At 39.8% G+C, this 13,071-nt stretch overlaps 2 protein-coding genes across 2 annotated transcripts; one reads left to right on the top strand and one right to left on the bottom strand.

The window, feature by feature from the left end:
- Nucleotides 1-3,185: 3,185 nt before the first annotated feature.
- LOC120293450 lies at nt 3,186-8,554 on the bottom strand. Its single transcript, XM_039312787.1, has 6 exons — nt 8,228-8,554; nt 5,881-6,092; nt 5,697-5,757; nt 4,908-5,032; nt 3,878-3,985; nt 3,186-3,530 (listed from the first exon to the last, which is right to left on the bottom strand). The coding sequence occupies exons 1-5, from the start codon at nt 8,496-8,498 to the stop codon at nt 3,917-3,919; spliced, it is 738 nt and encodes a 245-aa protein (XP_039168721.1). The 5' UTR covers nt 8,499-8,554; the 3' UTR covers nt 3,186-3,530; nt 3,878-3,916.
- A 2,688-nt stretch (nt 8,555-11,242) lies between these two features.
- Nucleotides 11,243-12,298, top strand: LOC120293451 (phosphatidate cytidylyltransferase 5, chloroplastic-like). The gene is made up of 2 exons (XM_039312788.1): nt 11,243-11,503; nt 11,993-12,298. Exons 1-2 carry the CDS (start codon nt 11,243-11,245, stop codon nt 12,296-12,298), a joined length of 567 nt encoding a protein of 188 aa, XP_039168722.1.
- Nucleotides 12,299-13,071: the final 773 nt, after the last annotated feature.

Genomic DNA, 13,071 nt, shown 5'->3' on the forward strand with positions numbered 1-13,071 from the left:
ACTCCACCACGGCCTCCTTCTCAGCTTCCTCGACCGCGTCGCTGGTTGGGGAGGCCGTCCTCCGGAACACCAACTTCGGAGGGTTCGAGTTCTCGAACGGCACGGCTGTCAGCGTGATCCACGGAGGGGCAGCGCTGGGCGGGGAAGATCGAAGGAGGGAGAGGCCGAGAGTGACGGTGAAGATGGAGGTGAGGTCGAGCGAGCTTGCGGCGAACGACGACGGGAGCAGGAGTCTTGTCAGCGACGTCGGCTCAAATATAGCACGAGCACGAGCGTCGGAGAGAGCGAGCGAGCGCCGGAGAGAGGAAACCCTGAAATTTTGAATTTACGAAAGAAGGGAGAAGGGAGGCGTCAAGAAAGTAGAGGGTCTGTCGTCTTTTTGCTGTAGCTACAGGAGCGAAATTTTTTCAAAATGGCACCTCACTCACGTCCTGCTCAGTCTGTCCGGATTGTGGGCTCCATGAGTACACGTGTCGCCTTCCTACCGCCTTCTTGTTTGCCACGCTGGAGCACCAAACGTACCCAATATTTTCTCAAATGCTGTCCCTCCTCCCCACCCCAAAAAAAAAAAGTTTGATTTGATAGATAGCAAACTAGTTATTGTGTTAATGAGTTGTATATTCATCTTTTTATTTTGTACAAGGAAACCACTATTCTGAATAACCTAAGCACAAGTAAGAATGGAAAAAAAAAAAAAATCTTTTACTAGTTTTAACTAATGCATTTGATTTAATCATAACGTCAATACATGTCATTTCATTATAATCTATGTTTCTTAATTGCTCGAATTTCATTTTAATCAACAGATCTAACAATCCGACTTTCTTTATTTTTCAAGTCATCACCACAGGATTCTTTTATAGTTACTTCAAACAAAAGAGTTTCGCAATATGACAAAGCTGAGCACGTTAGAAATTCTAAACATCCATTATTTATCATGCAAATTCAAAAGAAAAAGCTCCTGAAAACATTACTATATGTGAATATCCTCTTTGCATTGATTAAATGGAATGATTAGTTGTTGAGAAGAAAATTGTGGCAATTGAAATTGCATTATAAAACGACTTATTGAAACCATATGCATATATATAATCCTAAATGCATCAAAATTTTCATAAAACCATCAAAGGAAAGTAAATGGTCTTCATAATACAAATGTAATGCCATGGTAACAAATCGTATATGCAAATTAATAATAAAACATCGTTCCTTCAGCTACTTAGCTCCCTAAAAAAAAAGGCTACTCTCTCGGGAAAATAAAAATATTTTACCTAAATCAGACAATAAAAATTTTAGTTACATGACTAAGAGAGTCATTATTTGCTCAAAAATATAACGGGGAGTGATTCCTATGTTAGAGTGCGAGAAACTCCAACCTTAGAATAGGCCTTTCGGGTTGAATTATTGCATGTTAAAGTACTCTGCCTATTATATTTCACCACCGTGGATTTTAATGGCCTTCAATGTGAGTTTCACATTTGCATTTCGATTTAAATGCCCGACTATTATGCCCATAACCTTTACAAGTACCACATATTTTGCCTTTTTCAACAATTTGAAATGACAAAGGATCACGTCATTTAGAAGTTGCTTCTCTAATTTTTTAAATCCAATCTTTATGATATGTAGTTAAGGGCTCATATAAGGAGGAATCACTTGTTCGTACAAAATGCTCAATTTGCTTTTCAAAAACTTCCTTTTTCAATATTAGTCATTCTTAATATCTCCTTCCAAATCGTGAAATAGTTGCTTAAATAAATTGTCTATGTTATTTTGAGTAATATCATGATAAAAAAAAAAAGGACCTTACATAAATCATCTCCATTATTTTGAGTAATAGCATGATAAATAGGACCTTATATCAAGCCTTATTGCAGATTAGTTATATCTAGAGATAGACCATCAAAATCCTAAATCTTATATTATGCGTACATGGAAGGTCCATGGATCGCATAAATGCCCAATACAAGTAAGTGGCTTAACCCTACATTTAGCAATCTGTTATCGCTTGTAGAGCTCATCTGAAAATGTTGACGAAAAGCAAAATATGAAAATGATGAGGAACTCTTATCTTCTTGCTTGACAGTTTCGTTTTGATTTTTCAAAACTAATTCTCCACTGCAATGAACATTTTATTTTTCACCTCTTCATTTCTCATTGAAACTGTAAATATATTTTCAAAATTGAACTTAACCCTTTAGCTGTTGAAGTAACACAATTCCCAAAATGCATGAGCAAATTTGTCTAAGGAGGCACAAAAAACTCTTTGAAAGGAACCAATTTATTTTTAATACAACTAAGAATTGATGGCTTCTTCTTACAATGGTCTTCAAATTGCTGACTTTTTTCATCATATTCTACTTCACTCTTTGAGTTCAGAACCTTGCACAAATCAGATATAAAAAGAATTCCAATTCATTCCATCTTCAAAATGAGATTTACATTTTATCACATTATTCTTTTCAATGTGCCAAACACACAACAAATTGGCACTTTTAGGAAAAGTGCATCGAACTTCTCTATCAATGACAAAAGCTAGGGGTTGACCATGAACACCCAATATGCTGCTAAACATTGTCAAAAGCCAATCCGTAGTCTTTCTTTTTCCTCCTTTCTCGAAAGGGCAGAGCATGAGTAGACAAAAGCATTAAAGCTAGGAACTCCAACCATATCCAACAAAAGCATTTTGTATCAATTAGTCTTGTAAGTGCAATCAATTACAAAGACATTTGATAAACTCTTTGTCAATGCCATGGACATAAGTTAAAAAGAAAAACAAGTGCCTAAAGCGACCCTTAGCATCATGTCTAAATTTGTAGATGAATCGATTAAGCTCATCCAATCAAGCTTGGACCATAAAGCGACCATTCAGGTTTTCATCATAGATTTTGCTTTCATGCAGCCTTCATTTGAAATCTCTAAAATATAAGGCCTCAAGAGAGAGCCGACTGCAGGTACCCGCCAGAGCTTATTAAGAACATCGGGACATCTTGGCACCAGCCAAAACTGAGACAAAGCCTATCGCTTCCATGCCAACTTTAACAAACCTGATTATTCTGAAGGTGCATATTGTAGTATTTATTTAATGCACCTTGGTTTCTCCGGTCCGACCAACTTGAGAATATTCGTCACAGGATAGACAATGTCTCAATGTGATCAATCATAAATAACAGCAGGACCAAACCTTCACTATAACACCAGTTTATAGAATACTTGTTCTTTGCATGGAACAATGCAACAGATAATTCAACTGGCGCAAAAGGTTGAGCAAGCTATAATCTGCTGTCACACTAATCCCAACCTCAAATAGATCAGCTTGTAAAAGCCACAGATAATTCAGTTGTCTAAGATAGTAATACAACCAGCATTAGGTGAGTTATCTATGAAAGCTCCGACTTATACTATATACATCTTCACAACAGCTAGCGGATCAAGCTACTTTCTTGCTTCTATCTCTCACTTACTTAGGTGCCTCTTTTCTTGCTGTGGAAACAGAACCCGGCACAAAATGAACTCTTGATCAATCCCTCCTGGAATAGAACATAAAGACATACATCAGAAGATACATGAGGAAATCTGCAAGTGAAACTCCACTAAACCCAAGCTCCAAAGAGGACATTCCAATATGTAGCAAGAAAATGTTGGTTTCCTCATCCTCAGATCACTTAATCCACCATCTTTCACCACTGACTTATTTATTGGTATCAGCTTAGTTTAAACAAGAAAAGAAATTTTGGAGAGCCATTTTCCGTTGTCTTTCCTCAACCCCAAGAATTTAAAATCTAACAAGCACCACTAGTACTGTCACTAACTCTGATATCATCATTGCTAACTAGTGAAAGGAGTGGAAAAAGTCATAGCCAATTCCTCACCATACCTGGTCTGAACAGAAGGTAGACTTGGCATTCTCAACCACTCAGGAGCTTTCAGAACCTTGTAGCATTTTGCATTGATGGACAATCTTCGAGAAATCATCAAGACTTAGCTGTAACACAGACAGAAAAGTCACGCCACAAACAGATAATTTGATTCCTAAAGACCCAAAACCAGAATCAACATTCGATCCCCATTTTACTTTACATCATTAAATTTATGCTGATTCCTAAGAAAAGAAATCCTTAATACTATTGTTGGCAATTGTTTTCCTTTGCATAACATTACTAGAAATTTATTCAATCTAGCAAAGGAGATGTAAAAATAAAAGAGATAGATGAAGATGGAGAAAATTACATTCTCCCATGCCAAGAGTGGGCTAACTAAAAGATCTAACTAGAGGTTGACCATAAAATAACTATGTAAAAATTCATATCCTAACAGAAGCCTTTTTCCCACACTTCCAGTGCATGACTAGTCTTGCCAGCATATTACCTCATTTACTTTCACTACCCCATTGTTATGATTAAATCAAGTTGGTGATACTTTCCCAGACAGTCATAGTGAAGTCAAATTTAATATTGTTCGATTCTTGAAACATGGATATTAATGCAAGATAATTTCTAAAATTGCCTAGATTTTGATCTGCATTAATAATTTAAGAATTTCGTTAACAAGTGCCGCCAGAACACTTCCTGAAAACCTCAATAAAGAAAGTTTGTCATTTCCAATGCACTATCTTTCTCGTATTATGCATAATAAATGAAATAAAAAAATTTCTTTATTAAGTACGGTAAACAAGTGCTGCCGGGGTACTCGTTAACAAGACCCATAACTTAATTATGTATCTATTCAACAACAGATACTCTGTCCTCATGGATGTTTAATGAGATTTCATAACACTGCAGTCAATTAAATTAATGATGCTGAGACCTTTTCTCAGAATTTGTAACAGTTCAGTCCACAGCAATGCAGTTGACAAAAGGATTAGCATGCAGGACTGGAGATGAAACAAAAATAGTACTAGGCTGGACCTTTCCATCTCCATCTCTATCAAAGCAGTGAATCATGTTGGCTAGTTCCTCATCTGTCCATGTAAAATCATGAGCATCAGCTACTTTGGCTAAATCATGCGCAGAGATGCCGCCCTTCCCCGCTTCTGCATGACACATGCAAGCTCATCAATTCCAGAAACAAAAAGGTTCATAAGCCAAAAAGGGGAGTCTATTGCCCCAGCCTCCCACATTGTGGAGTCCAGGAAGGGCTAGATGTACCCGCTTAACAATAAGATCACAAGCCACAGAAAGAAAAAGAAGGTCCTTGTGATACCCACATAAGAAACTCTCATTGTTAGTATCCAGAGGAACATAGAAAAACTGTGTAGTGAAATTGATATTCTGTGACATATTTTGGTAGTTTCTGATATCACAGCAATCGAGAAACAATGTACCTCATAACTATATACTAGCAAACCAAAATCCACCAGATCTTCAACAGTTTAACATCCCTTTTCAAACCATGACTAAAGAAAGGGATGGAAGACTTGCTGCATACAAATATCTCCCTCCAGACTGACCTTCTATGGATGTTGGTTTCTTAGATGCAAATGCTTCAGCCTAAAAATAAACTAGCTTCTCTGGACCTCCCTACCATTTGGACTAATGATGAACAAGGACAAGTGAACCTGATGTGCGAAACCAACAAAGTGGTTGCCACAGCCATCAATGCCACCAAAAAAAAAAAGAATGAAGGAAAGAACGTGAAAAATATCCATCCATCATCTGACAAGCATAGAAATGGAAACTCCATTAACCATCAATTACCATCAAACTGAAAGAAATGCATAATCAGCTCATCCTCAGTCATCTTCACCCGGCTGGTAAACTGATATCGATAATTATTAACAAGAAAACAAACAAACAAACAAACAAACAAAGACAGTCAGCTAGGAAAGAAAAAGGAAAACAAAATTCTCTTAAAACAATTATTAGGATAAGAGTTACACACCGTTTTTCTCCTCTTCAGCATTCTAGGATTTTCCTGAGTCTTTTCTACTCTACCTTTAAGATTTACGCCAGCCTCATTTTGGAAAGGCCCCGAACTCACTGTTCCTGAAACTCCAGCAGAGTCATGCATTTTGCCACTGACTTTGTTAATATTGATCTTACAGTTACTACACATGTAATAGATTTCTAATCCATGCTGAGATGAAACCCAAGCTTCACTTTAGAATGATAATATTACAATCATGAAAATACTAGATTTACCTTCGCCAATTCAGCATCATCATCAACATAATCCAACTTATTTGGTGACTTTTTGGTCTGAGGTTTCTTCTTCGGTTTGGACACTTTTCTTTTCCCTGGAGCAGGAGATAGTCACAAAAGGCAGAACACAGCATTTCAAAGCAAGGCGGACGTATTACAAAAGTATTGACATGTCCATTGTCCCAAGAAGGACAAGAAGCTCAGTTATATGAAGACATATCAAAGTAATACAAGATCAAAATAATTTGTTGAATTCAGCTCATCAATTGTGTTCTCATCAATCTTTAAACTTCTTCCACCCACATTAAAGAATAGGAACGACAATTCAGGTTTAGCTCCTTTTACTTTTCTCATGTCACAACCCTGGCATATGTGATATATCTGAAATCTGATCCGAATACTAAAATGGATTAGGACTAAAAACAAGGAATTAATATTGATTTCAAACTAAGCATGTCACAATTGGTACTAAGTATCATAGCCAAATTCTCTAAGTTCATAATTAATGAATCTATGTGTCTTCCATACAACACCACCCTAATCTTACCTAACATAGAACAACCAAAGACATGAAGTTGCAGATGTCCAATATGTCCAATGCAATTACTATAATGACATGTCCAAGACTGATACATGTACAACTTACTTAAAAGTTTCCAAGTGCACCTCAGATACTTAGTTTCCTATTGTTGTCTAAATCCCAATTTAAATGGAAATCTTATTGCTTGAAAAGCAATAAGAGGAGATACAGAAAGAAAAACTGCCTTCCACCCAAACCCACTCCAAGAGGGTAGACAAAGCACTGGAAAAGCTAATCTTAAATGAATGCCATAAGTCCATTTGACTAAAAACACCCACACTATATTATTTGGTAATTAAGTCATTTATTCAATTGTGGTGTTAATATTTAACCAATTTGGTGAAACGGTATTTTTAACTGCAGTAGATGCTACTAGAGTATCACCAAATTAACGTCCTTCACTAAAGCAGTCTGGAGTAATTAGCAATAGTGAAATTCAAAATAAGTAGCCAATAAACAATTAGACTGCAATTTTGGAATTTATTGTGATAGGTTTGAAATGCCAAGGAATATTAAAATTACACAATTTAATTGACATTCTTGAGGATTTTTTAAAAAAAAAAGGGAAAAAACAAAGGGAAAGATAGCATGTTACTCTGCTAGCGAGTATACTTAAGTGTCACACAGTTTCTAACCAACTGCACAAAGTTTTGCATAGGTCGGGTAATCTATAGAGATGTTGGCAAGTCAAATAGCATAACTAAGTATTCAATGCCACTTCAAGCCAAAAATCTCACGGTTACTTAGGATCCAACTTGGATCTTCTCATGACGGTCCTCTGTTTAATTAGGCCAACTGTTCCTCAGAACACCAGTGAAGTTTCAAGAATGTCACAATCAAAGTAATAAAATCCAGTTGCAGCATAAAGAAATTCATTCTAATTAAGAAGGCGCTCAATGCAGCCACTGCAGCAATATTTGTGAATAAACACTTCGTGAAGAAGTCTAAAGAACTAAGGTAACTCAGGAAGAAAGTGCTCCCAAATGCACTTCGCAACAACATTAACGAAAAATTATCCTATAAAAAAAATACAGTGCCGTGGAAAAAACAGATAGGCAACACTTCCAAGTGACCGCAATTTGTGTGAACACACAACAGTTCAGACAGGAATGAAATCCGCCAAGCCGAAAAATTAATGACCCCCAAGCACGAATCACTTCATTCACTTCAATGGCCCCATTGTCATTCTCATTGAGGAAAATTCAAGAATTGAGAAACTCGGTGATCATTTCTTTCCCTTGACTCCGTTGTCTTAAACCCACCTTCCCATTTTCACATACACCTTAAACGCCAACTACGCTAGGAACTTTAATTCACGCAAAAACAACAGAAGCAGATAAAGAATTACCCAGTAGAAAAGAACCGACCTTTCTCTTACCAGACCCAGATACTTCAAACTCCCGATCATCTCCTCATCGTCGACGCTAAGATCATCGGCATCGCCGCCATCGCCGTCCAAAGCAGGCGCGTAATCACCATCCTTGTCGTCGTTGTCGTCGTCATCGTCCTCGCCGCCCACCTTCCTTTTTGCCCTTCGCGTCACCCTTTCTCGCTTTCCGACTCGAACCCATCACGGAACTCGCCAGGTTTCGGAGGCCCAGGGCCTCAATCCTCCTCTTGTTCTCCGCGATCCTCGACAGCCTCTGCTTCTCGTAATTCGATACGCGCGTCGCCTCCTTTGGGTCGGGTAGCGTCGGAGGCTCCGGTTCGGAGTCCGAGCTCGCCTCCGCTCCGTCGGGCTCCGCGTCGGAAGCGGGAGAGCGGCGCTTCGCCGCCATTCGAGCGGTCACGGCGAATTCTCGAGACGAAAATGGCGATTGGCCGTCGCGAAATGACGGAGGCTCGAGGGGAGTGAAGAAAATGGGAGGGAAGTCGATATAAGAGCAAGCGCGGTCGAGTTGCACCGGTCCGACCGGATTTTGAGGTTAAGCATTTGGACCGGTCCGGTCCGGACCGAGTCGTAGGCAAGGTGATTTGGGGGCACTTACTACTTCAGATGATATGAAGACTTGCGCAGCTTTAACACTCACTTAACATGTGAATTTCCGTTTGAGCAAGCTGAAAAAATTGTGCTTCGAGCGCACATGAAAATATCCAGTGTTGTAGGTCGAAACTAAGGAGACGATATCCGAGCCATTCGAATTCATGGTGATTCTATCTTGAGCCGACCTTAATATGTTGTGCATGCAAGCGTTACCTCCAAAAAATTGCTTAGTGAAGTAAATGGAGAAACTGACATGTTATCACATGAATCTTACTATGAACATATATGTTGGATATAATGGTTTCTCTCCATAAGTTAGTTCATTATGGGCATTTGTAAAAATTACCATCACTCCGTTATTTCTACATTCTAAAATTGCATATTGTCGCTTCTTTAATTTTCTTGTGCAAAAACAAATGAAAAAGGAAAAATTGCTTTCCTCAACATTGATGGGCCCTTCTAAAATGTCAATATATGTCTTCTATATCTACACATTTAAACTTAGTCGACTTTATTGACAAAAAAAAATTATGATCAACTTTTGTTTCTCTCTCTATGCGTTTCGAGTTTACTCTTGCATCCAAAGACTAAAACTACTTCATATAGCATCAACTTTTAATGATGGCTTAGGGGAATATTTCAAAATACACCCCACATTGGACGTATCATCTCAAAAGAGCCGACGAAGTAACACTTGTCTCAAATGGCCCCCACAATTTAGGGGAACCGGTTTTGCTCGGTAGAATAGAACTAGCCAAGAATGGGCCGAAAACTCTAATCAAAATACACGGAGAACTTCTGCACTGTACTTTGATGCTGCAAAAGCATTCGGCCATCTGTTTTTTGTTGGTTAGGAACAAAAAAAAAAAAAAAAGAATGTGTTTTGTTGGTTTTTCCTTTTTGGTCGAATGTTTTGTTTTGTTGGCTGTTGGACTGTCCGGTAATTGGCGGGACTGGTTGTGTGTGTGTGGTGGAACTGGCCAAACATGTGGGCCTGAAAGTGGCCAAGCAAAGGCCAAGAAAACTTAAAAAAAATGGTCCAGCAAAGCGGAAAGCTGGCCAGAGACGAGCCGAAGAACGGCCGCCTGAATCAGAGTTTGGCCAATGCTTATCCGTCCATTCCACAGTGTAATGGACAACTTTTGTGCAATGAACTTGGCAATGCATCCCTGCAGAATATTGCTTGATGGCTCACTATGCAACAACATTCGTTGCACCTTAAATCCCCGTCTTAAATTGACACAAAAAGTATCATATCACAGCAATACACTAACTATCAAGATATTCACAACCATTCTCTTTGGGATAGGCCTTAGAAAGAGAAGGAAGGAAGGCTGGAATGCTAACGAGCATATAGTAATTGAATTCGCCCGAACGATAGCCACCAAATGGGTAAGTTGGCATAATTTACAGCAACTAAGGGTGCGTTTGGCTGCACCCTATTTCTGTTCCTAACAGTAAATTTTTTGTTTTTGTTTCTGGGAACAAAAAGGAACAAACGTTTGGGTGCGTTTCTATTCCTTTTTGTTCTTTTGTTCCCAGAACAAAAAGAAACAGAAACAAGAAAACAAAAAAGTTGTTTCTTGTTTCTAACAAAATCTAAACACTTCTCTTTTTTTTTTTTTTTCTTTCTTCTTTTTCTTTCTTTTTTTTTTCTTTGGCCGGTCGCCGGCGACCGGCCGACGAGGGGCCCGGCCTCGCCCGCCCACGGCGAGGCTCGGCCTTGCCCTACCACCGCCAGTCGGCGTCGCTCGGCGGTGGCCGGCGAGGCCGAGCCTCGCCGGCCGGGCGAGCTCGGCCTTGCTCTGGATCGGGAGAGCTCGAGCTCGCCCACCCAAGGCGAGGCCGAGCCTCGCCCGGCCACGGCCAGCTCGGCCTCGCCGTGGCCGGGCGAGGCCGCCGCCCTCGCCATATGGCCGAGGCCTACGACCGGCCAAAAGAAGAAAAAAAAAAAAATAAGAAAATAGAAAAATAAAATAAAAATATTAAAAAATTAAAAGATAAAAATTATACAAATTTACCAAACGTGTTTATATTCTTTTTATATTTCTAACAGTATTTACCAAACACATTTTTTTTTCAAAATTGTTCCCTAAATGTAAACACTTTTTTCTATTTCGTTTAAAACAATTTTTAAACGAAACGTTACCAAACGTACCTAAATAATCATTCAATTCCTTTCCCAAAAACAACAAATTTCCTCCTTTTTCATACATAATCCTCCGCTGACGTTGAGGTCAATTCAGGAAGGTAATTGTTCAATCTTTTGTCTCAACCTTCCCCTCTTTCCTGTGTACTTGCGGAATAAATCATTCACGCCCGCCGGCCCGGTAGAACCATGTGTTTTTACGCCAGCGTGACGACGGGGAAAACGGAGCGGAATGGGCGATAGGCGGTGGACGGTGCGAAGCGTAGATAACCCCGCAAAGAGCCCAACGCTCCATTGCCGAATCTCTTGATGATGTTCAAGATGTCTTGAAAATCAAGAACTCCTGAATCCTCTATCGACTTTGGCCCGCTGCCCGCTCTCGCGTTTTCATGGCGCCCTTCGTCAGAATCGAGGCAATCAAGCCGACCCCTCTGTCGCTCGCCGCTCTCTGCGCTTGCCCGTGCCGACCCTTTGCTACGAACGCCCCGGTTCTGACGCGCCCTCTGTCAAAATTCAATCTTGGGTTGCTTTTACATGGGCTCAAGAGCGTGGTCCAGATGCGGTTGAGAGGGGTCCCGGCCCGCCGGCGCGTCGTCGCGGCCCGGGGCGCGCCCGAGCAGGACCGGGTCGGCGAGAGCAACGCCAATCAGGTGGGCTTTCGGTCGGCTGTGTCTCATTGGGAAATCCGGAATTAGTCTGTGTGATTGTTTTCTTGACTGGTGTCTGGAATTGTTGGATGTATGAGGGGAAAATGGTACTTTTTTGTGCAGGCTCTATCCTGAGTGCAAATGAGAGGGTTGTGAAAAACGCACTTTTAGTTGTTAGTAGTTAAGAAAAGGGTAGTTCCTTACAATTGGATGGGCCAGAAAAAGCAGTATAGGTAAAGTGTCAATTTTCTTTCTTTGCTTATTTTCATGCTTCCTCTGCTGGAATTTGTTACGTAATGCACCGTGTCTGTGAGAATTTAGTTTGTATCTGTCTTTTAATGCACGGAATGAGTTTTCCGCGGGTACAGGAAATGGCAATGTTTGTTGCTTGAATGGTTGATGAATGAAGATTAATAAGTTGTGGCATTACTTCTCTGTGGCCCTTTTCATAATAATTTGATTGTAAAGCAATGCTGAAACGGAATGTTTTAGGAAGTAGACAAAGGCCATCAATCTTCACCATGGGGAGAAACTGATATGGAGACTCAACAGAAAGTAAGTCAGTTAAGAAAAAGGATTGTTTTTGGACTTGGAATTGATTTTTCTGTTGGCGGTGTTGTGTTGGCAGGAGGATGGGTGATTACTGTGGCTTTGGCGTCCGCTGTTTCTGCCGGTTCACGCGAGTATTTTGAGTTGGTTAGGAGTCGTGGAATTGCAGCTGGAATGACGCCCCCTCCTCGATATGTGTCCCAAGTTTGCTCGGTTATTTGTGCCCTGATGCCGATACTTATCTTGTAAGATTGAAAGACACCCCTATGCTATATTATTTTGTGGCATTTGGTGGACAAATTTGTTGCTGCCAAAGCTTTGAGCGTGCACTTTGTCTCCTGATAAAGTTTTATAAGTTAGCCAATCTTATCGTGATGTAGTAATTACCTAGCATGCTTCTATCTTCTCTTATCAAAGTGTAATAGGCTCCCGTATCTGTCTGCACTGCTTGGTAAGGGAGATTTGGGAGCTTGCTTGCTTCTGAATTTCTAAAATCATCCTGTTCAGCAGAACGAAACAATCAAAAGACAGTAAACTTGACATGGAAATTGAAATGTACCACAATCTAGCTGTAGTAAGTAATCGCAGGAAAAAGAATTGCCAGCATAATTTGAGAGAAAAACCCTCTATGGTGGCAAAGACACGTCGAAAAACATTGACCACTTTTCAGCATGCAGTTTCTGGAAAATCTTTGGCAATCTCTGTTTAGATACATTTTACTTCTCTTCTAAGTTGTTAGCAATTTGAAACGTAAAAATAAGGTGAAGTTCACTGATTTCTCATAGAATGCCATTGTTTACCCCTATGGATACTTTTGGTTACAGAGTATATACATTTGTTACCTCACATAAAGAGATTTCCTCACTTCTGATTTGTTGGTGCATTGTGACAGTGAACTTATCGATCTCGGACACTAGGGTTCTAAGAGTAAGAAGTAGCAAATTCATAATAAAGAGTTGGAGACTCTATCATGACTATTTTGTGAAAAAATTTCTGTCATTTTGTATATTATCATAATCTAC

Source organism: Eucalyptus grandis, chromosome 5 (genome assembly GCF_016545825.1).
Source record: "Eucalyptus grandis isolate ANBG69807.140 chromosome 5, ASM1654582v1, whole genome shotgun sequence".
In the NCBI taxonomy this organism is placed as follows: Eukaryota; Viridiplantae; Streptophyta; class Magnoliopsida; order Myrtales; family Myrtaceae; genus Eucalyptus; species Eucalyptus grandis.

Coding starts and splice junctions, on each gene's coding strand:
- LOC120293450 (XM_039312787.1), bottom strand. CDS start 8,498: ATGGCGGCGAAGCGCCGCTCTCCCGCTTCCGACGCGGAGCCCGACGGA. Junction 5,758..5,880: donor TGCTGAAGAGGAGAAAAACG/GTGTGTAACTCT, acceptor TATCGATATCAG/TTTACCAGCCGGGTGAAGAT. Junction 5,033..5,696: donor GCATTTCTTTCAGTTTGATG/GTAATTGATGGT, acceptor TGTGTCATGCAG/AAGCGGGGAAGGGCGGCATC.
- LOC120293451 (XM_039312788.1), top strand. CDS start 11,243: ATGGCGCCCTTCGTCAGAATCGAGGCAATCAAGCCGACCCCTCTGTCG. Junction 11,504..11,992: donor GCGAGAGCAACGCCAATCAG/GTGGGCTTTCGG, acceptor GGAATGTTTTAG/GAAGTAGACAAAGGCCATCA.